This window comes from Cucurbita moschata, unplaced genomic scaffold, assembly GCF_002738365.1.
Source record: "Cucurbita moschata cultivar Rifu unplaced genomic scaffold, Cmos_1.0 Cmo_Scf00036, whole genome shotgun sequence".
NCBI lineage: Eukaryota > Viridiplantae > Streptophyta > Magnoliopsida > Cucurbitales > Cucurbitaceae > Cucurbita > Cucurbita moschata.
Genome location: NW_019268552.1, coordinates 2,012,237 through 2,038,678, shown reverse-complemented (window position 1 = coordinate 2,038,678; position 26,442 = coordinate 2,012,237). Strand labels below are relative to the sequence as shown.

The 26,442-nt window shown below is 38.7% G+C and overlaps 6 protein-coding genes and 1 pseudogene across 15 annotated transcripts; 1 reads left to right on the top strand and 6 right to left on the bottom strand.

The window, feature by feature from the left end:
• Positions 1 to 1,369: 1,369 nt before the first annotated feature.
• LOC111431698 (two-component response regulator-like APRR1) lies at positions 1,370 to 6,136 on the bottom strand. Of its 3 annotated transcripts, XM_023068407.1 has the most exons (8): positions 5,757 to 6,135; positions 5,423 to 5,694; positions 5,133 to 5,321; positions 4,621 to 4,782; positions 4,377 to 4,510; positions 3,952 to 4,119; positions 3,308 to 3,398; positions 1,370 to 3,085 (listed from the first exon to the last, which is right to left on the bottom strand). In XM_023068407.1, the coding sequence occupies exons 3-8, from the start codon at positions 5,302 to 5,304 to the stop codon at positions 2,151 to 2,153; spliced, it is 1,662 nt and encodes a 553-aa protein (XP_022924175.1). In that variant the 5' UTR covers positions 5,305 to 5,321; positions 5,423 to 5,694; positions 5,757 to 6,135; the 3' UTR covers positions 1,370 to 2,150. The 3 variants fall into 3 exon arrangements, with proteins under 3 accessions (XP_022924175.1, XP_022924177.1, XP_022924176.1); XM_023068409.1 differs by having other exon boundaries at positions 5,404 to 6,136; XM_023068408.1 differs by having other exon boundaries at positions 5,133 to 5,344; positions 5,423 to 6,136.
• A 1,307-nt stretch (positions 6,137 to 7,443) lies between these two features.
• On the bottom strand, positions 7,444 to 10,166 carry LOC111431701 (ribulose-phosphate 3-epimerase, chloroplastic-like). Its single transcript, XM_023068411.1, has 10 exons — positions 9,835 to 10,166; positions 9,250 to 9,364; positions 9,009 to 9,149; positions 8,810 to 8,923; positions 8,501 to 8,579; positions 8,198 to 8,307; positions 8,077 to 8,133; positions 7,923 to 7,992; positions 7,729 to 7,844; positions 7,444 to 7,640 (listed from the first exon to the last, which is right to left on the bottom strand). The coding sequence occupies exons 1-9, from the start codon at positions 9,948 to 9,950 to the stop codon at positions 7,795 to 7,797; spliced, it is 852 nt and encodes a 283-aa protein (XP_022924179.1). The 5' UTR covers positions 9,951 to 10,166; the 3' UTR covers positions 7,444 to 7,640; positions 7,729 to 7,794.
• A 486-nt stretch (positions 10,167 to 10,652) lies between these two features.
• Positions 10,653 to 13,186, top strand: LOC111431697 (galactoside 2-alpha-L-fucosyltransferase-like). Of its 6 annotated transcripts, none has more exons than XM_023068406.1 (4): positions 10,653 to 10,871; positions 10,957 to 11,067; positions 11,156 to 11,223; positions 11,599 to 13,186. In XM_023068406.1, the coding sequence occupies exons 2-4, from the start codon at positions 11,018 to 11,020 to the stop codon at positions 13,053 to 13,055; spliced, it is 1,575 nt and encodes a 524-aa protein (XP_022924174.1). In that variant the 5' UTR covers positions 10,653 to 10,871; positions 10,957 to 11,017; the 3' UTR covers positions 13,056 to 13,186. The 6 variants fall into 6 exon arrangements, with proteins under 6 accessions (XP_022924174.1, XP_022924170.1, XP_022924173.1 ...); XM_023068405.1 differs by having other exon boundaries at positions 10,654 to 10,871; positions 11,596 to 13,186; XM_023068403.1 differs by having other exon boundaries at positions 10,654 to 10,871; positions 10,957 to 11,223; positions 11,596 to 13,186.
• A 305-nt stretch (positions 13,187 to 13,491) lies between these two features.
• Positions 13,492 to 15,278, bottom strand: LOC111431700 (NAC domain-containing protein 100-like). Its single transcript, XM_023068410.1, has 3 exons — positions 14,692 to 15,278; positions 14,327 to 14,604; positions 13,492 to 14,246 (listed from the first exon to the last, which is right to left on the bottom strand). Exons 1-3 carry the CDS (start codon positions 14,879 to 14,881, stop codon positions 13,728 to 13,730), a joined length of 987 nt encoding a protein of 328 aa, XP_022924178.1. The 5' UTR covers positions 14,882 to 15,278; the 3' UTR covers positions 13,492 to 13,727.
• Positions 15,279 to 15,463: 185 nt separating this feature from the next.
• On the bottom strand, positions 15,464 to 18,293 carry LOC111431702 (uncharacterized endoplasmic reticulum membrane protein YGL010W-like). The gene is made up of 4 exons (XM_023068412.1): positions 17,650 to 18,293; positions 16,110 to 16,172; positions 15,958 to 16,029; positions 15,464 to 15,876 (listed from the first exon to the last, which is right to left on the bottom strand). Exons 1-4 carry the CDS (start codon positions 17,995 to 17,997, stop codon positions 15,760 to 15,762), a joined length of 600 nt encoding a protein of 199 aa, XP_022924180.1. The 5' UTR covers positions 17,998 to 18,293; the 3' UTR covers positions 15,464 to 15,759.
• A 591-nt stretch (positions 18,294 to 18,884) lies between these two features.
• Positions 18,885 to 20,663, bottom strand: LOC111431402 (annotated as a pseudogene).
• Positions 20,664 to 21,599: 936 nt separating this feature from the next.
• LOC111431400 (agamous-like MADS-box protein AGL65) lies at positions 21,600 to 26,015 on the bottom strand. 3 transcript variants are annotated; one of them, XM_023068025.1, is made up of 11 exons: positions 25,182 to 26,012; positions 24,663 to 24,722; positions 24,548 to 24,566; positions 24,325 to 24,389; positions 24,197 to 24,212; positions 24,051 to 24,115; positions 23,347 to 23,443; positions 22,987 to 23,034; positions 22,767 to 22,897; positions 22,209 to 22,590; positions 21,600 to 21,993 (listed from the first exon to the last, which is right to left on the bottom strand). In XM_023068025.1, exons 1-11 carry the CDS (start codon positions 25,364 to 25,366, stop codon positions 21,982 to 21,984), a joined length of 1,080 nt encoding a protein of 359 aa, XP_022923793.1. In that variant the 5' UTR covers positions 25,367 to 26,012; the 3' UTR covers positions 21,600 to 21,981. The 3 variants fall into 3 exon arrangements, with proteins under 3 accessions (XP_022923793.1, XP_022923790.1, XP_022923791.1); XM_023068022.1 differs by lacking the exon at positions 21,600 to 21,993 and having other exon boundaries at positions 22,002 to 22,590; positions 25,182 to 26,015; XM_023068023.1 differs by lacking the exon at positions 21,600 to 21,993 and having other exon boundaries at positions 22,003 to 22,590; positions 24,051 to 24,112; positions 25,182 to 26,013.
• Positions 26,016 to 26,442: the final 427 nt, after the last annotated feature.

The following is a 26,442-nucleotide window of genomic DNA, read 5'->3' as shown; positions in this document are numbered from 1 at the left end:
TTTTTTTTTTTTTTTTTTTTTTTTAAATGAAATTGACTTAACCAAATAGATGGTGTTAGCTTAATTGGTACATGTTGTTTTTCAAACTATTGAACCCTATACTAATTTTTACATTGAGTAAACATCTTACCCGTTATTCCTCAAGTTAACAATATATGAAGGTGGCGACTTGAACCTCTAAAATCTAACTTTCAGATCAAAGATATATGACGTAACCAATGCTCAGGTTGGCTCTAGTATATTGCACAACGAAAACATAATACTTTCTCGAACCTTACAGTTTTAGATTGTGTTAGGACGATGGTTTAATGTGCTCTCTAACACAACAAAAGAAGAAGAAGAAGAAATTTAAATATTTCAATACAAAAAGTGAAAGCAAAGCAAAAACAAACAAACATTAAACTTATAGTTAGGACAGATGGATATTGTCTAACTATATCTATATGTATACATTTTTTAAATTGTAGACAAATTTTTAGAAGTCACGTTTTATAAACCAATATAATATTGTGTGTATATATTATATTAGGTAAGACTTTGGGTATAATATATAATATTAGGGAGATACATAAAGAGGGCGGAGGTAAAGATTTGAGGGCTATAAGCATATTGAAGGTTACTTAGTCGTTTGGTTCACATTTTGAGAGTTGGGGTAGCATTCTGTGAGGTAGGAGAAAGAGAATATTGCGTGTGAGAAGGAAGAGGAAATGAAAGAGAAGTGGAAACCAAAAGCTGCTGCAGTTAACAAACAACAGTCTCCATCGTCAATTAATTGGTTTGGCAGCCGAAGATTAATAATAAGAAGAAGAAGAATAATGCTCACACCAGTCTCCATCATCTGGATCAAACGAAACAACAACCTACTCATAACAAATATCATCTCTAAATCCCACTGAGATGGAAGCTTCCACTCCCTCTTCCTCCTCCTCCAGCGCCATTGCTCCAACCAACCAGACCTATCCGTTTGATAAGACAGTTCAAAAAGAATGGGCAACCATACTTCACCAAACTTGGATGTTCAAAACATTTGTCTCATTCTCCCTTCGGTTCTTCTTTTAACATTATTTTATAACGCGCAGAGCAAGATTAGAAGACACCATGTACGCCTTAAACGGCATGAATATGTTGGTGTTCCACAAAGACAGATTATCAGTAAGGAGATGGATGGAATATAGATGACTTTTGTTTCATTTTTTCAGTAGTTTTTCCAATATCTATGTGCGATTATTAGTATTAATATTGCCAGCTACCAACTTACTGGGAAGCTTATCTTATGCACCGGTATATTGGATCTGTAAATAGATATGATTTTCCTGCCATGTTCAACTAAACAGGGTAGTACCTGAAGAACATGTCTCCCCATAAAAACTGATCCACTGCAACCTTATTGAATCATAAATGCAGGTTCACATTTCCTCCAGTAAAACAATAGCATCCCAAACAAATGTGGGACTTTAAGAAGTTGCTGGCTGTGCTCTGGAACTACAGAATCAAGTTCCCACAGCCTTTACAAATAATTTTATGAACACAACTTTCATCAGCTTATCAGACAATTCACATGAAAAATAGTTCATACAGTTTGGATAAAATTGGTCCATCTTTCACGAACCACATAAGTTGGGATTGGGGGTAAGGCAAGATCTAGGCTTCATTTGGACGAATTTCCAACAAGCTATTCTTCTCTGCAAATGTCCAGTGTAGGTCAAATTCTCTATTGATTGATTCGACCCATTTCAGTTTTACCAGGGAGATGATATTGAGGCACGTGTACTTTGGGCATCAAGACCCCCCCTGCTTAGGAACTGCATGAGCAGCAAGACCGGGTAAAATTACTCTCAAGAGATGCGGTTTCCAGCCACCAGTTACCGTAGGGCTACTAGGACCTGGTGCAAGCAAATGATCATGTAGTAACAGCAGAATTGGATCTCCTGCCAACAATGAGAGTGCATGCAGTAAACATGCACACTTGCTTGCTTCCCTGGATTAAAATGGTTACGCATTCTTCATAAATATTCCATCGGAAACCATACAGGAACGAGTAATATTCATAAAACTTTAAGAGCATAAATTTCAGGTCTTCCAGGGATATTAAGGCCACTCAACCATTCCACCAAATGAATTTCCTTGGTCACTTGGCCAGCATACCTTTTCTAATATCCTAAACCATCATCCTCATGAGAGGAATCCCTTGATAGTTGCTCCTCCTCGTCTTCATCCTCGACATCATCAGCAGATGCAGGTTGTCCATTAAGATCTACATTGACACCATTTACCTTTCTCACAAACTGACCCCGCACACGGGGCCTCCTTTCTGCAAGTCGCTTCCTATTAACATACCTAATCTTCTTATCAAAACACCGCTCTTTCCTTTTCTGCCTAAATTTAATCAGTGCTGCCTCTCTTCTATCAAATTTGTTCGATTTCGCTTCATTGGAAGATGAATTTCCAAAAGATGGCCATGAATGAGTATTATTAGTAGCGGGCATTTGACCAGGTTGTAAACATATATTCATGGGGTAATAAGGATAAGATGCCACCCCACTTACATTGGGAGGGCAATGATGAAAATGACCGTACTGTGACATCATTGCCGCATGATTATGCATATCGTGCAAGTTCTTTTGGTACAGTTGCGCCGACATCATACCTTCTGGCGTATAGAAGGGATAAGCAGTTTGTGTTTGCACAGGTAGGCCTGAAATATCAAGTTGAGATCCATTTGGCGGTTGCACATGCACTTGAGAGCAATTTTCTTCATTGAAGCTTCTTTCCTTGTGAACTCCTGAGCCAGCAGGTGGCGTACAAGATCTCTCCACAGAAAAAGAATCAGGAAAACTAGTACTACTTGGGATTTCGTCTCCTTGTGAATGGCTTTCCAAGGCCTCCACACTTTCTGGTATGGGGGGAAGACGAACTACAGGCTGACCAGTTTTTTCTTGATGATTTTCATCCAGCCAAAGTCGTTTGCCATTGTCCTCAACGTCTACTGCCTTATTCTTCACACTTCTTGATTTGACATACGTAAAGAATGCGGATGATTCCCCAATCTTTAGTTCACTCTTTCTGGGGCATGAAGATGGTTGCCCTGCAAGACATTACAGAAAAGATTACATTACAAACTAAAAAAAAAAGGTGGAAGAAAAAAGTTAACTGAGCAGCTAATTATAACAAAAGATAAAGCCATGTTGGCATTCATCGCATGTTTCTAGCAGAAGTGACACTATTTGCTACATTCCAATGGAAAATTTTTGGACTATTTTCAACATTATGCTAATGAAAGAGCAGGTTAATTTGATCACTAGCTTACCTATTCGGCGCTCGCTAATTCCAGGTACATCTGGCTGATGTTCCACTGTATGAACAGCAGGAGGTTCTACCAGTGCGGCAGCAATACCAGACTGAAAAGGATGAGTACACGCCATTGAAATGAAGTTCCCAGTTGAGGGTAAAATATAGAAGGCGTCCATAAAATAATAAATAAATAAATAAGGATTTCCATGTAACCGTACTTTCATAATCCTCAGATAAACCGGTCAAGCATTAAAGAAACTAGTTTCTACTCGACCTATTTACGTTACTTCTGGTAGGAATTAGTGGCAAAATTTAGGAAAACGAAAACTTCAAATAAGAAGGGAACTCGTCATTAAGTTCATATTTAACTCAACAATCAAGAATAACATGCAATCTAAAACTCGGAACAAATGAAAATTGGTTTTCAGAAGAAAATAAAAATAAATGAACATCGAAATAGTATTATTTTATCCAAAACTGTAGGCAACATGCAATATTTATTTAGGCTTTAACAGCATCTCTTCGGCCCTCAAGAAAAGAAACTCAAACATTCAAACTGTGTAAGCAACCTAATAATATAGTACTTCATACCGCACCATCATTTCAATGCGTCAAAAAGACACTTACCAAAAAAACTTCAAAAAATCATAATATACCAACCTCATCTTCCTGGAGTGTTGCAACTCCCATCTCTGGATTTGTGCTCCTACGTGACTTGTCATCAGTATCATCCGAGAACAAAGTAGTACTATTTGTGTTGGCATCACTTGGGTCTGATGCCACCAAATCAAATTCATAGTTCAAAATGTTTTTTTCTGCCAGTCCAAGCTGCCATCATAAAACAGATAGACGGCAGGGTGAGATGAAATTGAGTATTTTTGTACAAGAAAAGGAAGGGTCTGCAAACACCAGGCGTTGACCAGCTAGATACTAGGGAAGTAATAAATTACAATGATATACATCATCTGCAAAGGTTCAGAGGACCAATTCCCTAGACACTTCGATTGCATGTCTATTTGCAACTGATGCACAACCAAATTCTATTTGAAGAAAATGACTACAAATGTTCGAAAATAGAGGCAAACCATGCGTCTTCTTCTCCACATATGCGTCCACAAGTTTAATAGCTCATTTGTCCGTAAAGGCTTTACAAGATAGTCGGCTGCTCCAAGCCTCAAGCACTTAACGACAATAGGGACTTCATCTTGTGTTGACATCACTTACAAAGAAGGCCAAAAAAAAAAAAAAAAAAAACAGAGAAGAATCAGATCATTCTATTAATTTAGAAATATTAACAGTGTGATGAATCGGCAGTTAACCAGAACTTACTGATAACAGGAATGCGCCGGAGCTCTTTATCCCGGGTGATATACTTCAACATTTTCATACCTTTGGCCATTGGCAGGTCAACTTCTGAGAGTATAATATCAATTTCAGGTCCCTCCGCATTCAAAGCATCGATGACCTGTCTAGCTGAGCTCACGGAAATGACTGCCAACAAAAATAACACCTTATATCAGTGAAGTAGTTGACCATTCCTGTAAATTACTAGTATTGCAAATTATGTAGAAAGCTAGAGACCAGTGAACCAATTAAACAATTGCTACCTGTAGAATAGGACAGTAGTAACAGAAGATCTTAGAATTTAGACTTAAACCCAATCACATAGTATCACGAGCAACTTCTAGATACTGTAATAAACCTAATCGAGGTCTTAAGCCGCAAAAATCATTCAGGAATTTCAGTAGATGAAATGACTACCTATCATGCATCACTTTTAGCATCCGGACGATTCTATTAAGGAAGGGGGGGAAGGAGAAAAATAATAATAAAACATGTACCCTGGTAGGAACATTTCAAAAGAAGCTTGAAAACCTCTTCTGAACTTTTTGAATCATTATCGCACAGCAAAATCCTCACTTTGCTCCTGTCTATAAACGCATCTCCTCCATTTTTTACCCCGCTACCACAGGCACCACAATCTTCGTTCAAATTGAGCTCCTTGCAATCCATAACCGATGAACCAGGAGCTATACAAAACGCGATTCCCTTCCTAAATAAAAGCAATCAACTAAAGCCCAAAAAAGAAAGAAAAGAGAAAAGGAAACACACAAAAAGGTTAAATACATACTAGAGAAGTTCCATCCGCAGTTTCTTCAACCTTCCCACAGAATCCAAATTAGGGTTAGGGTTTCGATCACCGACTTCATTCACGAATCAGAAGATCGCCCATCTCATTAAACACCCACCACACCAGAATCAAACCAAAAAGAAACCATCTGTTAAAAGCTCAGGAGACTGTGCAACTGGTTATCAATCGCTTTAAGTTGTACAAATTACACTCCTCCGCAAAGGGTAAACTAAATGCTTCCGGGAGGTCGGAGAGGCGAAGATCAAACGTGACTACCAGAAATGAATAAAAAAAAATTTAGGGGAAAAAAAAAAAAAAAGAAAAACCGCTTCACCGGAGAAAGCGCATGTTAGCAGACGTCTGGATGGGTATTCTTCCGGGGGTTTACGGCGAGCCGCAAGCGAAGGCAAAAGAAGATAAAAATCTACGAAGCTTTTGCTCTGTCTCTGTGTGTTTTCTAATATTTTTCTAAATTTTTTCTTCTTTTCGGAAAAACAAATATCTTAGCTCGATCAGCTTCTGAGGCTAAAATGCACCGCGTTGATCGAAAATGGTGGGGGATGGAGGGATGAGATTGATGAAAGCTGAAGCTCACGATAGCGAAGGCAAAACCAGAAGAGAGGAAAGATTAAAAAAGTGCAAAAGGGGATATTGAAATGGTGAGGTTTGGATAGTTATGTAGAGATGGCGAAGAAGCCACGTCACCTGCAGATCTTCTCCAATGAACCAAATGAAATGTGACCCATTGCCCATTTCCATTTTCTCTCACCAAATTATTCCTTTCATAAATATTCTAAATTTTGCTATTGCCATTGGAGGACCATAAGTGTTGGCAATCCACGTGGCATGCCAGCAGTGTCCAGCCAGGTCAGCCCACGTGTCTCTCTCTTTTACTTTTTTTTTCTTCCTTTTCTCAAAAGTATAAAACTTTTCGAGATTGGGTATGGTAATTCACGCTGCATACGGTTTATTTATGATATTAAGTTTGATTAAATTTTGGTTTGATTTTTTTAAATATCAGTAAAAATTGGATAACACAAAAAAAAAAATAATAATAATAAAATAAGTGAAAATGATGTTCACAAGCTTCGTTTTTTAAAATAAAAAATTATTTTTTTTGTTAAATCGAGTATAAAACAAAGAGGTAGTACAACTTGGCTAAAATAAAGGTTTCATTCTCCACCCAGGCTTCGCTAGGAGCATGAAGCATCCAGCAACTTGGTTCCTGGGATCGACTACGAAAGCAAATTGTTGTGAATTCTACAGCTGCTTAGAACTGCTCCCATACAGCATTGTTTGGCTTCTTCTCCACAGACCTGTTCCGCAAACCCAGTGATAATGCTAGACCAAGACAAAAGTGTTTCATTGGGGCATTTCTTCAAACACTTCATACGCTTCATCCAGAACACCACAATTTGCACACATATGGATCACAGCATTGCTCAGAGATACCAATGCTTGCGGATGTCTCCTTCGCCATGTTCTTTCAACATACCTATGAATCCATTTTCCCACTGTGAAGTATCCCAATTCAGCACAAGCTGACAATGCAGCCCACCAACGCCAGCCCTTTTCATTTGATTAAGTAGGGACAAAGCTAGCTTACAATGGCCATTTGGGCAAACCCTGCAGCCATTGTAGTCCATGTCGGGACATTCCTCGCCCAGAACTTTTCCAGCCCCATCAAAATCAACCCGTCTAACACAGCCTGCGAGCAAGGAATTCCCAACCCACGACGTTTGTGTCAAGCATTTCATCAAACATGTAACGCGCACGCTCGATATCAGAATCCCCTCCACCATGTGCGTATAAATTGATCAATTTCGTTCAAACATACCTGTTGGACCAAGTTAATCGGAGGTACTTTCAGACCTGTTCTAATTCATAAAATGGTTGTTGAGGATTTTTTTTTGTTTTTAAATATTGTATGGTCTTTGCAATTCTTCTAAAATGCTCATAAACCGTTTGAAGTCGTGAATTTAGAGACAAAATAAGTTTTAAAAAAAAATAAAGGATTAAAATATCCTAAGAAGAAGATTTTATTGGACAATAGATATTTCTCCCAAGTTTATATTATCGAATTTGTACTCGGATGTTATAGGTACATAACAAATCTTCAAGTGGCAATCTACAGGCTTCTTCTGTGGAGATGGCAACCATGTCTGAGATAAGAGCTTGAAGAACACAACCTTCTGATATATGCAGCTGCAAATTCTCTCTGCATTTAGAAGAAGAAACAAGTGGTAAGACCAGGTTGCATCGTAGCAGCAGAATACTATCTATCAAAATCATAAAGAACAACTTACATGGCAATGAATAACACAACAATACTATTATCAGCTGAAGCAATTCAGATCTTGTACAAGTCACTTTCATACTGGAACTGCCTGGGGCCTTTTGCTTGTCTTGATTCCTTTTATGGCTGTTCAAGAATGGAGTTGAGGGCATAATTTAATTAAAATGTGAGAGGGAGGGGTGGAAGGAAGTGTATGGATCATACCCTCAGCATAATCTTTAGCTCCAAAAACAGCAGAACCTGCAACTAAGGCATTGGCTCCAGCCTCAATGACCTGCAATCAGGGTGGCAATCCAGAACTTGCTTTAGAAACTCATGTAATAAAAGTTGCTGTTTTGGGAAATGTTACTGTATGCACCTTGTATGCATTGCCAGGACCGACTCCACCGTCCACTTCGATCCATGGGTTCACTCCCTGCGACAAAGCAAATGAAATGTTTGCAAGTGATGGAAAAAGCTAGCGAAGAGGGAAATTGTACCTTTTCAGCACATAATCTTCTTAATTCTGAGATTTTCTTCACTTGGCTCTCAATAAAGCTTTGCCCACCAAAACCAGGATTTACCGACATAATTAAGACTAAATCAACCACTGTAAACAGGGAAAGGGAATTGTTAACCTCCAAGATAGATATGGTCATTTTTCTTCCCTAAATTCATGTCAAAATTCTTAAAAATAACACCAAAGAACAGATAACATCATTCCAAACATTCCAACTCTTTCTAATAATGGTCGCAGTGGAACATGTGAGCAATTACATATGGGGGGAGAGAGAGGGAGTCACCGTCAAGGACATATTCTATTGTGGTGAGTGAAGTAGCAGGATTTAGGACCACTCCAGCTTTAGCTCCAAGACTTTTTATCTGAATCATATTTAAAGGAATGGCCATTATGAATAAATAAAGATATATGCAATTTTGATTCCCAACTCAGCAAGCAATCCTTTGTAGAATGAAGCAAAAGGAAATCAAGAAAACAGCCATACACCACTAAACTACATATTCTATTGTTGTAAACTACATGTTGGATTTTGCATTTCCTTTTCATTTGTATATATATCTTGTTGTACACGTTATGGAGGAGGAAATCTTACTTGATTAAGGGTACGGTGCAGATGGATTGTGGAAGATTGCTCACAATGAACGCTGACAATATCGGCACCAGCCTTTATAAAGTCTGGCACACGCTGCTCGGGCTCCACAATCATCTACAGTGCTTTGACTTTATGTTAACAGAAGCACTTAAGAATCACTGCTAACACCAAGGGGAATCAAAATGAGAAAGAAGCATACCAAATGCACATCTAAAGGAAGATCTGTCACAGGGCGTAGAGCATCAACGACAAGAGGTCCAATTGTGATATTTGGAACAAAACGACCATCCATTACGTCAACATGAATCCAATCACAACCTGCCAGTTCCACTGCTTTCACCTACCAAAGATGAGAATGTCAATCAATTGTATAAATTACTCGGGGAAGTGCACAGCAAAACAAACTAAAATAACGGAAAGTTTAGAACACTGAAGAGAACCTGCTCTCCCAATTTTGCAAAGTTAGCAGAGAGGATGGAGGGAGAGACGATTATATCAGATTTTGAGTATTTATCAACCCGAGCTGAAGCTTTTACCACATTTCTGAACCTCCTCCTACAAAATTCAATTGGATACCAAATAGTTGTTCATAAATATAATCCATTTCTCCATCCACACAGAAAGTACAGAAGAAAAATAGAGTACAAAGTGGGAGACAATCGGCAAATCTTTATCTAGCTGGGTTGGAAGTGGAACCAAAAATCGCAATGGGCGTCGTCCCAAAATCTACCCAATTTCAAAACCCACAAATCGAATCACATAGATAACAAAGAAAATACACAAATCCATAAAGCTCGTTTGTTCAATCTCAGAGTTTTAAAGAGACCGCTAAATTATCACCTCATACCGTGATTATGAACCAGAAGACAAAGGGGAAGTCAAAGCTGCATCAATTGCCATGTACAAACTATAATTCATATACAGTCAAGGATTTGCAACGGCTGTGAAACTGATTCCATAGCCCACAAGGAGGCTTAAAGTAATCGAACGGAAGAATAAGAAAGAGGGCACCCCATAAATCTTACCTCGAAAAGGGAAGAGAGGTAGGTTGAGAAGGAGCTGGTTTCTGAAAAGTGAGGCCTCCGATAAAGCCACTCACCTGGGGTTGCATAGTGGATTGACATAACGGAGCAACAGCCATTTTGGAGTATCGACCGAAGAACCCTTTCCGGGTTTCAAAGGTTAGGTAAAGATTCAAACAATGAAAATGGGTTGTTCCGCTCTCGTTCCCTCCAGCATGAAAAATGTAAGACTACCAAATCTAAACAACAAATGGGAAAGCAATGAATTAAAAAATGGATAAAAGAAATGAGTGGATGAGGAGAGCGGTACGAATTCAGGGATTGCTTATCGCCAATGCTTGGCCTTCTATCTTGCTGACATGAGAGCGAGAGATTCAAATGTCTTCTTTTGACGATAAATTTTAGATTTTTGACTTCTTTCTTCATGAATTTTAATTTCAAAATACTATTTCCATACCTTATTTATTTATTATAGTTTCTGAACTTCATTTTAATTTCTATATTTTTAGCCCTACAACATTTCTGCATCCATTCTTGATCTAAAAAATAACATATGCTATCAATCAATAGGTTAAAAGTTCGGATCTACCTCTTTTATGACGAGTGGTTGATATAAATCATTAATTTATATCATATTGGTGTCCAAGATTGGTATTTATAAGTATGGAAAAAGAAATAGTACAAATTTTCAAAAACATTCCAACAGGAGATTGTTGTTACTGTTAGAAATAATTCTCTTCTCTCTGTCCAGTTTGGATAGTTATCTTTTTCTAAATTGAAGTAACGAGTAATGAGTAATTATTAGACAGTTCTGGCAATTTATGTGGAAGGTTAATCAAAACATTAGTTGCCCAAGTGGTTCGACTTTCCATTGGAAAAAGACCCACAAAGATTCTAGTTTTGAATCACTGGATCACAAAGCTTCTCAACACCGACAAGCCGGAACAGACACTAAAAGATAGATCCCGATTCACGAGTCGCTTTATTTCTTCGGTTTATTGGCTGCACCAAGACAACAGATATTCGGCGACCTCCATAAGGTCCTCTTGCAGCCATCTGTTTTCACCACCCTTTTGCTCCAAATGAAGTTTAAATCCACTAACCGTTCATTCAATTCATACCCAGATGAAAATCATGCAAGTATTAGGAGATTGATGAGGCACACTGAGGATGATCACAAGAACCTATGGGACAAGGATCCGCTCAGCGATTTGAAGAACAACCAGGAAATGAAATGTGGGTTCAGTTCGATTCGAGTAATGGGTATGTTTGCGGTTTTAATGATGTTCATTTCTGTGGTCTTTTCTGTCTCTGTGGTTCTTAGAGACCCACCATCCGATGCTGTAATTGAAGGTTCAGATGTGTGGATTCCTCAGTGGAACTCCGACCCAGGTACTTGATTTTTAACTTTTTGTAAATCTACATGCCTTTTGCCACTAACTTCTAGCTCTGTATCTCAGACATTGTTTTGCGCAATAGTATACTTTGTCATTGCCTTCTGAGTTTCAGTTTGAATTGCCTTCAGTTCATTGTGTGTGTGTGTGTGTGTCAAGTGCTACAAGAGCTACACCGAGTGTTTAAGCTCCCAAAATGATTGCAATTTTGTGGCAATCGACTTAATGTGGCATTCCAAAAACATTCTGACAACGGCTGGATTCGCAGTGCACCAAGTTTATTACAAATGCAGCCCTTTTACTTGCCCCTACTTTTATCTCATTTGCATACTACATTGTCAGCTATCTTCCTCTTATTGTCTTCTTTCAGTAGATTCTAAGGATGGAGATCTTCATAGGGATATAGAGGCAGTTGATAAACTGCTTAGTGGCCTTCTTTCTGCCAAACATGAGGAAGGTTCTTGTCTTAGTAGGTACAATTCAGCTTCATATCAACGCAAGCTGGCGTACCAACCCTCTTCTTACCTGATCTCCAAATTGCGGAGTTATGAAGATCTTCATAAGCGTTGTGGAGTCTACACTGAGTCTTACAACAAAACTTTGGAGCAGCTTGGGTCTAATGGTAGTAGCAGCTCCTCGGACTGTAAATATGTTGTGTGGATTTCCTTCAGTGGATTAGGGAATAGAATACTAACCCTCGCTTCAGCATTTCTTTATGCTCTCCTCACAAATCGGGTTCTACTTGTTGACCCTGGAACTGACATGGCTGATCTCTTCTGTGAACCGTTTCCTGAGGTTTCCTGGTTTCTGCCCCAAGATTTCCCGTTGAAACATAAATTCAGCAAATTCAACCACAACTCTCCTAATTGCTATGGGAAAATAATGAAGAACAATAGGAGCACAGATCCAAGTGGAATGATTTTGCCATCTCTTGTTTATCTTCATTTGGTCCATGATTATGATGATGATGACAAGCTTTTTTTCTGTGATCAACACCAATCTCTTCTGCACCAATCCCCTTGGCTTGTTATGAAAACAGACAACTATTTTGTCCCCTCTCTCTTTTTGATCCCATCATTCGAGAAAGAACTTCATGATCTTTTCCCAAATAAAGATACAGTTTTCCACTTCTTGGGTCGATATCTGATTCATCCCGTGAATTCAGTTTGGGGACTGATTACGAGATATTATCAGGCTTACTTGGCTAGAGCTAGTGAAAGAATAGGCATTCAGATTAGAGTGTTTGATACAGGAACTGGACCTTTTCAACACATCTTGGATCAGGTTTTGGACTGTACCCTGAAGGAGAATCTGTTGCCACAAACGGAAAGGCGAACAAATGTGGTCGGTCTGGCTAGTAGTCGAAAGTCAAAGGCCGTGCTGATAACTTCCTTGACCGCTGGTTACTTCGAGAAGTTGAGAGATATTTACTGGGAGAATCCGACGGTGACGGGAGAGAGAGTTAGTTTCTACCAACCAAGTCATGAGGAACACCAGCAAACTGAGAAGAGTATACATAACCAGAAGGCATTGGCAGAGATGTATTTGTTAAGTACAACTAATGTAGTGGTCACTAGTTCATGGTCGACCTTTGGATATGTGGCTCAAGGTCTTGGCGGTCTGAAACCATGGATATTGTACAAACCCGAGAATCGTACTGCACCGAATCCACCCTGCGGTCGAGCCATGTCCATGGAGCCCTGTTTCCATGCACCTCCTTTCTATGACTGCAAGGCTAAGAAAGGAGTGGACACTGGCAAACTTGTTCCTCATGTGAGGCATTGCGAGGACATGGCCTGGGGGCTTAAGTTGGTTGATCAACAGGATTGATTTTGCTGCTTTTGTTTTGAGAAACTGTTGTACTGAACAAGTTCCCATTCCATTATTGAATTAGAGAGATGAAATATGTTAGATTTGCCGATGTTAATGAACATAGTGTGATGTGGTGCATATATTTTGATTCAAGTTTGTGCATTTAACCTAACATAGTTTCTATACGATTAGATTGTTGAAAAAGTTAAAAGGTACCACTAATATATATGCTTGTGAGTGCTTTACAACTCTCAATAAAATCATCCACTTTAAGAATAAATGGATATGGATTGAAATCGGTGAGAAAATGGATTGTGCAAGTAATCACTATAAACTTGTCTCGTTCCTGTATAATTACACATTATTTGAACTCTTAAAACTAATCATAACTACAACTCAAACTTGTCTCGTTCTCACATGATATAAATATCTAATATTTGAACCGAGCCGAATAAAACACAATCTCAATCGTAATCATTCCATTATCACATAAACTTACACGTACTTGGCAAGAAGATGGAGATAGAGATCCATTATCCTTGTCATATTGATATTCAACCTATAAGTCTCCACATAACATCGAAGCCATTGAAGTACGGGACCGACCTCACTTTCGTAACACCAAAACTAACATCAAAATAGTCATTTACACATAATGCGTCAATTAAAAACAGACCTTGTTTAATTTTATCAGTAATTCCACGCGATGTGGGGGTTCATTGGCACGGTTGAAGCAGAGGGGTTGTCCTGATTTTCAAATGCCAATCGACCCATTTCAAGATTAGAAACAACAGAAGAGATTTCATTGTTCATATCAGTAGTTAGCCCTGTTTCTTGTGAGACACTGATTCTTTCCCCCTCTGGTTTGAATGTTCCAGCCATGTTTGGAAACTGCAAATTTAAAGGGAGAGAGATGGCTTGGGGGTTGTACAACGAAGTGGGCTGCGTGTTTCTCGGAAAAATGGTGGGCAAAAAGCAAGAGAAATTGAAAGAACAATCAGTTATTTTGGGTAGGGTTCTTTGAGAAGAATCCATGGTGTTGGAGAAGCAGGGCACGTGAGCTAATTCATTGATCTTGATTGATGACGAAGAAGAGTCCTTCAATGGCGGCAGAGCAGAGGAAGAAGAACCCAATTTAACTAACCCAGAAAGGTGAACTTTTTTCCCACCGCAACTCTTCTGAAACACCCTCGAAATCACCCATTCATTCTGCAAAAAGAAAAACAGATAGCTCAGCTCTGTAATTTCAAAAGATTCAGAGGGAGTAAAGTTGTAAAAGAAGGTTGTACCTTTGCAGTGCTTGGGAGGTTAACGGCAGAGGGTTTCCCTTCTAACCTGAATTCATGCATAACCCAATTGGATTTCTCACCTTTTGGGGCTCTTCCCCCATAGAAAACAAGAGTTTTCTTCATACCCACAAGCGTTTTTCCTCTGTAAATCTCTTTATCTTTCCCAGTGGCTTTCCAATACCCTGATTCAGTGGCTCTGTTTGTTCTCAATCCAGTGGGATACTTTCTATCCCTCAAACAGAAAAAGTACCATTCCCCTTCCCCCATTTTAGCTTTCCCTGAGGTACCCCAAACATTAAAAGCCAACAAAATGAGTAAATTTCAAAGAAAGAACGAAAAAGGGTATGAAAAAGTTGAGATCTTACAGGGCAAATCCCAAGGCTCAGACTTGTTGAGATCGACCTCTCCAATGGGTTTGCAAGAGAAATTGGCGTCCATCACTTTCTTACAGAGGTACTGAGAAATAAGCTCTTCATCAGTTGGATGAAACCGAAATCCAGGGGGCAAAACAATCTGGGATTCGTCATGAACAGAGGCTGTCATGTTTTCTTCCATATCTTGTCTGGAAAATCTTTGGGACGAAACTTATAGCCCAATGGAAGAGTGATTACAGAGGTTTTAAGTGGGAAAGAAAATGATGGGTCCTTCAGCTCCAAGTAGATTGAGGTTGTGTGGTGGGTTCAGAGCTTCTGGCAGTAGAAAACAAAAACAGAGAAAGATTACAGAGAGAGAGAAGCAAGAAGACAGAAATGAATGGAAGTAGAAAAGAAAAAGAAAAAAACAAAGGAGAAAGAAGAAAGGTGGAGAAGTTGAGATTGTGGAAGAAAAGGGAGGAGAATGAGAAACATTAAGTGAAGGGAAGTAAAGCTCCATAAGAGAATACTCACGCCTGCCTTCCCTATTTCACTCAACACAAACGGTGGCATGCTGCCAAACCATTTGGTGACTCATAGTGTTAAATACCCTAAACTAACAGCTAACTATGGTGATTAATGATATAGCTATAATATTACATTGTTTAAATGAACACTCAACATTAAAAAAAAAAAACAATCTGAAGCATTGACCAAGCATCCTGCTTTTTAAGGATAAAATGGTTATAAAAGAGATATTAAATAATAATGTGAAACAACGAGCTTATAAGCAAAAATATCCATCAACTAAAATAATGGTGTGAATGCACAAAATGAAAATATTCCCCATACTTATACGGCACCCTTTTTCTGATGTGAACAGAAGAATGTAAAACCAATCCCCACATTTGGGTTGTGAGATCAGGAGCTTTCTAATCTTATTCAAATACAAACACTACTTCAACAATTCTTTTTAAGTACATTTGAAGCTCGCAGTTACACAATTCCCACACAAACCAAATCAAAACCACACACCTTGATATACGTATTTATACATCTAAAGAAGGGATTCCATTCGAGCTAAGAGCTTTTCTTTTCTTTCTTTCCTTCCCAAGCTTTCTTCTCGGCTTCGATCTTCGCCTTCACGCTTGAGTGAAAACCGTTGTATGGTTCATATTTGAACGAAGCTTGAAGAATCTGCAAATAGTTAACAAATTAGTTACATTTTCAAATGTTTCATTGTTGATCCAAGAAGGGCACGGTTTCAGCAAAGGTAACCTCCAACAAAACGAAGAATGGAGCCATTAGAAAAGCTTGGGCAAGGTTGTCAATGAGAGCGGGTGCCCGTTTCTACAAAATCAAACCAAAACCCATCAGGAATTAAGGTTGAAAAACAAGTTCATGTTTAAGATGTTTAACTAACTAGTTACCTCGAACACCCCATGGCCAATAAACTGACTTGTCCAGCAGAACAACTGTGCAGCCAACACCACCTGGTATATCAAATTACAAAATAACCAGCTTTAGCTTTATGCTTGAGACTATAGATTCTGCAATGACTTGATCATGTTCTGTAGAGTCCTTAGGTTTGCTACAAGTTATAATTTGCAAAGTAGTACTCAAAACTTTATGGACATGGAATGACAGGGTCCGAATATGCCGAGGAATACTCAAACACAAACACAAAAATGGTTGTGGTCGTCAAAGTTACTATGATATCTTAAGAAGAAAAGGAAACGATGTGAATCATATTATGTAGTGGTGGTGACTTTTTTTCAAAAGGTGGCCTTAGATTACATTATCTAAAAGGAATCCCCAAACTGATCCAAAATTCAAAAGCTGCAAGCTTTCTCATCCCAAATATGAGTCACAAGCCTTTGAGATAGTTCTTACAAAAAGTAGTTGAGATAGAGGATAAAAATGTCCTCAACACTGATGTCCATCAAGTTTAGCCGACTACAATTACATTAACATGCTGTCAAGCCTCTCAAAAAATTGTATGGAAGGGAAAAGGAGATGTGATGAGGACGACAAAAGGATGACTCGGATCCAAGGAAAGCAACATCGATCAGTATTCTAACTTCTAAGAAAATGTTGTAGACATCTGCCAAATTAAAGTGTTATTAAACCTGGCCTAACTAGCTTTGCTTTAACTTCAAAACCAGAAACCACCATCATATAAACAGAATAGCAAGAAAATGTGTTGATGATAAAGATAGAAGTTACATGGAGTTTGATAAGCGATTTTGAAAGGTTAAAATCACTTCTATCATGTTTAAAACCATTGTAAAACATATTGTTGATGATTCGAAATCAATTTAATATTTGGTTTTCCACTTTTAAATGCAAATTTTCATACCATCAAAATTTATCTTAAATGGTTAAAAGCATGTCTTGGGAGGGTACTCAAGGTGAACCATATCAAACCTACTCTCAAACATGCCTCAACGAAGAGCTGAGATATTCATGGTTCGAGACCAAATGAATTTGGCAGCACAATCATTATAAACTGAAAAAATAAGAATAAATAGGAGCAGTAAATTCCCACAACCACCATAAAGTAGGAAGAAGCTCGAACAAATATCTTTCTTCTTTCTAATTTTATTTTTTTCATGCCACACTAAGCTTTCTCCTCTACGAAAATGAAACCTGTCCTTCTGTACCAAGAGAAATAAATTGTAGTCTAGTACAACCATAAAGTCAATAGAAGCTTAGTCAACACCATGGCCGGCCCTTCATACATCAGACCAAAACTATGAGTTCCGGCCCCATAAGAAATTGAATAGAACTACAGGGACTGAGATTCATAAATGGTTCAAATAATTGAATTGGAGCAGAAACCAGACAACCTAAATAGGGTTATTGTAAGATCTGTGAAGTATTAAATTGTGATTCCTATCCGACAAAGAATAAAACAAACAAAAAAGGATCAAAAGAGGAAGGGAAAAAAAGGTGGGGTTTAGCGTTTACCTTCCAAGTAAGCGTCCATCCAAGTTTAAAAGCGAAAACGCTTGCTCCAACCCAGCAGAGAAAACACATAACAGCAGCCAGAGATCCAGCTCTCTTATCAAAAAGTATGTAGAAAATGGCATACACCAAAGCGAACAAGAAACCAAAATTCAAAACGAGGCCAGTATTGAAGCCGCAAGGGCATTTGGGAAAAGAATAGAAGGAAGGGGTGTAGTAGAAGAGCATGAGAGCAGTGAAGAATATTGGCCAGACGAAGAGAATATGGATAAATATATTTGTTGGGTTGCTATGATAAGCCCCATAGAACGCAAAATGCCTCTCCAGGTCGAACAATCCGCGCCTACCCATTGAATGTAAGGAGAAATACAGAAAGAAATGGTGAAAATGGAAATGGTGCGAGGAACAAGTGGAGAGACAATCGGGTATAAAAGGAAGGATGAGGATATGGGATTTGCAAAAAAGGAGAGCAGGAGGGCACACCGAAATATATTGAATCCAAGTGAGGGATGGTGCATAGGTTTGGCGCCGCGTTGGAATTGGGGGTTGAAATTTCAGGACGGCATCCACTGTTCAACGTCGCGTGGATTGGTAAGATGAGCCGGTGTGAAAAGGTGAGCTCCCAAATTCCATTGACCATCTCAATTCATAGCTTGTTCTTCAAACTATTGCTCTACATTTTGGTCGCTCATATCTATTTCTTTTTTTTTTTTTATTTCTCAATTCACCACACTTTTCAAGTTTTTATTTCTTAACTATTCTTTAAAACTTTTTGTGGAAGTAAATGTGATGTTCGCTGTGGACCACTTGTATGCCACGTTACAGCTAATCTATCCCATTTTACAAATGAATCAATTATGTCAATATTTAGTTTGAACTAATTATATAATGGAATCATATGCTTAAATGTGGGGCCATGATGAGTTGGAAATTTGTTAATCCACGTCAGTTCCAGGATCTGGGGGGTATAGCTGGAACCCACGTGACACGTGGAGTACGTGCGTGGTAATCTATTTGGATTTACCATTACCATTATAATGATGTATATTATTAGTTTTGACACTTTTTCTGTATAGTTTCATTTCCCTAACTTATTAGCAACATTTTGTGACCATCAAGAAGTAGGATTTGAGTAGCTTTGATTGAAGATTAACGAATTAGGTGTAGCTTTGATATTGATATCGAACCTAATAATAAGATTGCACCCCGAAAAACTAACCTTTTAGACCACTCGAGTGTTTTAAAAGAATAAGAACTGACGCTTCATCTGTGGTATTAGAAAACTGAAAGAGACAGGCAATTACAGTTCTTCACAGATTGGCAAAAGCAGGGCAATGGGCAAGGCACACACTAGCAAAAAACAGAGGCCTTGCTTATGTACAAGAATCCCCCCACCAAAGAAAGAAAAAATCAACTAAACAAATGCAAAAGCATGTATGATCTTTCAATCTGGCTTGGCTTACTCCCATTATATAGCTTCCTTCACACCTTAAGAATCATGTTGTTCTCTTCCATGACTTCCATTTTATTGCCTGATGTTCCCCAAGAACCGTAACAATCCATTTCTTTCATCGCTACACCCTTCAATGTTCTTTCCTTCAGATATAACCGTTCCAGCTCCGACTCGTCTAATCCTTTGGCTGGAAGGATGCTACTCCGGTCGCTTCCGTGTTTAGCCAATGCATCCTTGAATTTCTTAATCTGCAGATCAATAAAAAGGATGTAAGCCTCCGTCTTTGTTTCTATCATTATCATCGAAAGTTTGAAAATCTGGACGGTTTTCTTACAGTTGCATTTGTACAGCTGAAGCTACAGACACGACCTTCTCCGCCTCTATAGAATCAAAGAAAGGAAGAACACGAATATGGAGAGCTTGGCACATGGTTTTGAGCTCCTCAAAGTTAACTTTCAGAAAAATTGCATCAGGGTTCAATTCAGCCAGTTGACAGATCTGGTATTACAAATTGATTCAATCAGCAACATCCCAAAATCCCAGTTCAAAATTGGTAGCTAAATATATTACAAATTTCTACAATTTGAGGCGCCCAAAATCCAAGCAGCAACAAGATAATACCTTAGGATGAAGGGCTTTGCAACCTCCACAGCCAGGGGAATAGAAGTCAATAATGGCTAATCTGTCGCCAGCATCAAGCAATGCATCCACAAGGGCTTGTGCAGAATGGATCTCCACCATGTTAGGTTTCAGGGTTTTTTCCCACCATCTCCGAGCTCGGCTTACACAAATCGATGCCTGTGCCTAAAACAACGAGTCGATTCAGAAATCAACTTCAGAGCCAGAACATTACAGAAGAAACAGTAACAATCAAGCTGGGAATATTCAGAAAAGAGAGAGAAAAGAAAAAAAAGGCTTACATAAACGGTCAGTCTATTTGGGGCTTTAGCGTTTGAGTTTCTAATACCATTTCGATCCGAAATCACTACAGGATTCCCCAAGAAATCGACGCTCAAAAGAGGAAACCCCGGCTGCTTTGACACTTTTAAACTGGAAGCACAAACAGAAGTAGAAAACCCAGAAACCCCAGATGAATTAGAGTAACACAAACGATCCTTCAGCCCTGAAACAGAGAGACCAGTCTTCAACGAACAAGCCATGGCGCAGAGAAAACAAACGGCCGTCCAGAGATTGTCAGCATAAAATAGAAGAGCCCCACAAAAGAATGGCACCAATTTTAATCTCTGTTTAAGCAGAATCGAGTACGCAACAAGAAAACGAAAACCAGGAGGAAGCCCCTCAAAACCAGCGAAAGAAACCCACCTGAGATCTTTCAAGTTTGAACCGAAAATGCAAGAAAAGACCAAAAACAAGCGATGAAACAGAGAAAACAAAGAGAAGGAAGACGTGGAGGTTTCTTATTCCTGAATAAAAGTTGGGAGAAGGGGGAAGGAGAAGCAGGCGGAAGAGTTAGACATGTAAAGGAAGGAAAAGGGGCAAGTGGGGCAGTCTGATTCGGATTGAACTTTATCCATTTGATCCAAAAGATTGACGATTTTGAACAGAAACGGAAGGAGGATTGAGAGAGAAAGTAAGATTCCGGGTTTTGGGAGGTGGGTTTTTCTAAAAAAATCTAGTTTATGAAGGATAATTAGTGATTGATTCGTCATGCAAGTTGGATCACTGTTTTGATTAGGTGTAGTCTATAAGGATAGAACGGGAATATCGGGATTACTGACTCCCAATAATTTCACGTTTCCAGCATCTTTGAAATATTTGGATAAGTACTCTTTTCTTTTTTTTGCCAAGACATCACAGTTTTGAGTTTTCACGTACTTGTCATTTCTCTTGTGAAACCACTATTATGTCCCTTCTTGTTTCTTAACAGTATCACATGGCACATAGAAATGTCCACGAATTTTCTATCTTTGTTGAAGTCTGTAGCCCCACATGTCTTAAAATCATTCATCCCAGTTGTTATTATTATTTTGTGGCGGGATATTTTGATGTAAGAAAAGATGTTATGTAAATGCAGCCCATTGGTTTTCATTTATGTGCATTATTTTATCATTAAGTGTGAACTATGGTTTGCCAATTCCAAGAATCCCCCCATCCTCAGCCCATTGGTTTTCATATTTGTAATCTCATCATTCTCTTTCTCACTTCATATGTATGGAATCTTTTCAATTTTGTTGTTATTTTAATATCCTTTGTCATCCAGTCCATGCCATCTCCCATCATTCTAAGTTTCAATTATTTTTCTATCCCTGCCCTGAAGCAAAGATCTTCAACCCAACCAACTGAAGCAAATAAAAGGATAAGGCTCGCAGGTTTAACATCGCCAGCTTACCTCTAATGGAGGGTACAACATAATTGAAAAGATGAAATAATGAACAAGTTGATTACTTGTAAAATCTGTGCTGTAAAATCTGTGCAAGAATACGTGATCTGTGTGAATGCACACATGGAAACACTATGAGTGTAGGGAAGAAGCAAGAAAGACTATCTTTAATTTTCTCCAAACTTGATATAAAAGAAAATATGAAATTTGCTTCCATGTTTTACAATAGCTCAATGTACAGCTAAGGAAACCAGAAAACCCCAAATATTTTACAGCTCTTCCACGAGGGGAAAAGGGAAAAAAAGAAAATCTAATCTAAAAAACCAACCTCTGATCTCGTATATCTTGTATTTACAAGTTGAGTATATTGGTTAACGGAAAAAACGAGGAGCAGAGGATCATTCTCATCTCGTTATAGATCAAATAATTGAGTCTGGCATTTGGGAGAAGGAATCTATCCCAACAAAAATGCTGATCACATCAATCAAGAGGAACTCTTCAATCTGTTACCCCTTCAATCACTGCTGAAATTTGGTAGGAATCAATTTGGTTGCTGCAAGAGGCCATGAAATCATCAATGAATTGAAACAACATGATAACACCTCATATCAGCATCCTAACAATACTGACCATTCTGTATATATAGCAATAATAGCATTCTGTATTGATTAAAAAAAGATCGTCAATTATGAAGTTTTTGAACAACAAATGTGGATACAAATATGGAGTACACTATGTTTTAGAAGGAGCAGTTAGTAGAGAACCTACATGGTGGTGGTACGCATTGCTGCTTTGGTACATTGGAATGCTACAAGGCCCTGGTATAGAACCCCAAGGATGCTGCTCATCATCATATAGAGATCTTGAGAGGTCCAACTTCCCATTTAGTTGGTTGTCCACATAATTTCCATGCAAATTCATCTCCATCTCAAGGTTCAGTCTCTTTTCATCTTGGAAGCTGGAACCATCACATGTAGGGGGGTATTGATATTGCTCACCAAGTTGCAGTGTTGAGCAAGAAGTTCCACTTAATTCATTTAAACCCCCATCACCCTGTGGCATGCTATCAACTTGACCAGATACTCCAGCTTCAATTTGCTTCCCAGGGTTGTAGTAACTGGGATAGCTTGGAAATGAGCATTCAACATCACTGCACACATTCCCCAGCATAAATTCAGTTCAAGGCTACATGATCACCCCCCACATAAACAGACATATCATACAGCATTTTTCAAATTTTGTCTACAGAAAACTATTTCACACATTACATATATTGATTATAAAAAGCAGATATTCGTAAACTAATCTCATCCATTGTAGGCTCACCCTGGTTGCAGAAAGTTAGGCTCATTTGGCAAAGTAATCTGTTGAGTCCCATAGTTGGGAAGCCATAACAGGGGTTGAATGCCTTGCATTTCGTCCATTAACAAAGGTAAGGACATCTCACCACCCGGATACTGTGGTAAATGGAAACATGTCGACTCTATCAATATATACAAAACATAAGCATGCTTGTAAGAAGGGGTAGGAAAGCTTTTGCTCTTACCTGGCCCGTGAATTCCTGTGAGAGAAGTTGGTGTCTTCTTAAATTTTCCTGCCAAATTTCAGAACCTGATTTAAGTACCAGCAGCAATTTCTTTAAACAAATAACATCAAATCTGGAGAAGAATAGGTAACATGGAAAAGCCCATCCCCCTGTCCTCAATAAACGCAATAGAAAATAGGGTAGAATGTCCCACAAAACACTGCTACATCAGACCAAACCGATGCCAGAATGATGCAGCCAATGGGTTTTAATATCATTATCAAGTCAAAAGATAAATAAACATATCTTTAGCCTAGAGGGATGAAGTCATGGACAAGAACAATCATTTTGATATATGCAACTAAAACGTGCATAACATACCTTGTGTAGACGTGTCTGGTTTAGGGACTCCCTTATTAAACCTTCCATCTGTTGGAGCTGTTGTATATTGCTGATACTATCAGGATTCCTCCAATAGCTGAAGGGATAAGAGGAACACTAGAATATCAACATACAAACAGAATGACTTCCATGCCTGACACTAAACATGCATATGATTGTGCCTATAGCAATAGATCAGTAAGCATTTAGGCTTACTTTTTGGCTCACATTGACGACTCACAAACTTGGAAGTTCCAGATTTTATCACCTCCGCCCAATTCTACTGTCATCTGTCATATCCTATTTACACTCCACCTTTACCCCTCTAGCTGTCTATCTGCTTGTAATATACATTAACCAAGATTTTTGTGGATAAAGAAAAGCGTCTACATGTAACATTTTATCATAGGCTATAATAATAAAAGAAAAGGTTGCCTTCACTTGTAGGACTTGTAGAAGCTTGGTACAAAAGGATTAAATCCCGTTACATCCTATATTGTATGATTGGAGTCCTTTGCTTTAGTTTGACTCCGTTTGGTAGTTGGGTTTTGTTCCTTTAACCCGTGCATTCTTTCCTCTTTTCTTTTTCCCCCCTCAATGAAAGCTTGGTTGAAATGAAAAAGGGCCAAATTATAAAAAAAAAAAAAGAAAAAAAAAAAAAGAAAAGGCTATATACTTTAAAAATAAAAGCTCCAAAGGTGCACCTCAGTCTCTTATGTGCTTCACCAATCTGATCTCGCAATACGGTAACTTCATTGATCAATTCCTGCTGATAAAATATATAAAATTAGTAAAAAGCACAAAACTACTCTCGTTTAATGAAAAAGCAATGATAAAAAAGGCTTGATACCTCAAAATCTTGAGAGCTGCAAGATATTACAGGAAAGGAGAAAAAGGGTAAAGAAAAGTCAGGTCCATTGTAATCATCTTGAAATTCGGACAGAATACAATATACATTTGACGGATATGGACAAATACCTTGAACCCACAAAATCTTTTATGTTTACATCGTGGTCTAACTTCTTGAATGTTTTCTTCAGCGCCTATGTGCTCGAATAGAACATACAAACAAATAAGTACACTTGTACACAAGAGATGAGAATTCAAAAGCATGCTGTACAACAAAAGCAGGCAGAAAAAGAAAAGGATAAAATCTCTAAGGATGGATTGAAAATAGAAAAGGAGACATGCAGAGACTTACTTCAAGGCTTTCCAGTTTCCTGTTCCAAACAGAATGGAATGAATTAGCCATCTATGCTACCAGAAAATGTTTGCCAAGGATTTGAGTCATAATGATTAAGGATAGGTTCTCGTACCTTTTTGCCCTCTCCTGTGGAGTCAATTCAGCAAATTTTGTAATGACCTCCTCGATGCTGCTGTAAAATTAAAGATCCACATCGAGTATAAGACAGAAAATTAACCGGCTATCCTTTCAAGCTCTAATTGGTTATGTGGTTTCTAATTCTCTTCACAATAAACCACATGAAAACTCAGATATAGACTCTCTTGTGGTGAATGAATGCAAACTTCTTCCGTCTTCCAGATACAAAGATAGATACTACAAAACACAGATTATGAACAATACAAACTGAATGTCTCTGGAACAAAATTGCAATAGGATGACACGGATGAATCGATGGTTCATATTTTCCAAATTCCCGTCTAATCTAGACTTGGCGAAACAAGATTTGGGGGCATCGAAACATATCAATGCCTCAACGCAATATCGGTCGCTAAAACTAGAATCATCAACAATATCCGTTCCAATTGGTTCTCTTTAAACGACCTATAATGGTGCATACAAACAATAGGAAGTCGCTTGAGGAATATAGTACCTGCGTTCACCTTGATATAGCGTCGGCTTTCCAGTTGGCGAAAACATGAGGAGAACGATATCAATATCGCAGAGTATAGCCAGCTCCTTAGCTTTCTTCATAATCCCATTTTTTCTCTTAGAGAAGGTCACTTGCCTGCTACCAGTGCTCTCCAATTTTTTTATTTTCAGCTTAACCCTTCCCATTATAAGGAAAAATAAGAAAATCGCAATGAAATCAACAAAACCGTATCTTTATTCCCCGTATTCAAACTCGGCCAGCTTGCGAAATCATATCAATGCACTTCTCTAGCTGGAAGAAGAGGAACAAGAAGAACCGACTATTAAGGATATAGTTGCGAAACTAGAGCTCAAAATCCGAGGGATCAAGAGGTCATTCAAGTTCGGTTGCGATCCCTTAACGGGGTTCCCCTGTTTCCCAAAAGGAGGCGATGCAAAGAATGACGATCGGAAAAGAAGTCAGAGTAATGAAAACGGATGGCGGAAAGAAGGAAAATGTAGGGGGAACCCAAGTGAGGAAAATGGGGAAGAAAGAAATGGAAGGGAAATTTAAGAAGGGAAATGCTAAAAAAAACAGAAGATTGAGGGAACCCAAGTGAGGAAAATGGGAAAGAAAGTAATGGGAGAAAGATCAAAGAAGGGAAAGCGGAAAAAGGAGAAAAACCCAAGTGAGGAAAGAGGAAAAGAAACGAAAGGAAGGGGGGATTAATACAAGAAGGGAAATAAATGAATCACACCGAGAAGGGGGGAGGTGAATGAAGAAGAAGAAGAAGAAGAAGAACAAGAACAAGAACAAGAACAAGAAGATGATGAAGAAGGAAGGGACGGGGATGGCGGAAAGAGGATNGCAAAGAATGACGATCGGAAAAGAAGTCAGAGTAATGAAAACGGATGGCGGAAAGAAGGAAAATGTAGGGGGAACCCAAGTGAGGAAAATGGGGAAGAAAGAAATGGAAGGGAAATTTAAGAAGGGAAATGCTAAAAAAAACAGAAGATTGAGGGAACCCAAGTGAGGAAAATGGGAAAGAAAGTAATGGGAGAAAGATCAAAGAAGGGAAAGCGGAAAAAGGAGAAAAACCCAAGTGAGGAAAGAGGAAAAGAAACGAAAGGAAGGGGGGATTAATACAAGAAGGGAAATAAATGAATCACACCGAGAAGGGGGGAGGTGAATGAAGAAGAAGAAGAAGAAGAAGAACAAGAACAAGAACAAGAAGATGATGAAGAAGGAAGGGACGGGGATGGCGGAAAGAGGATGGCGGAGA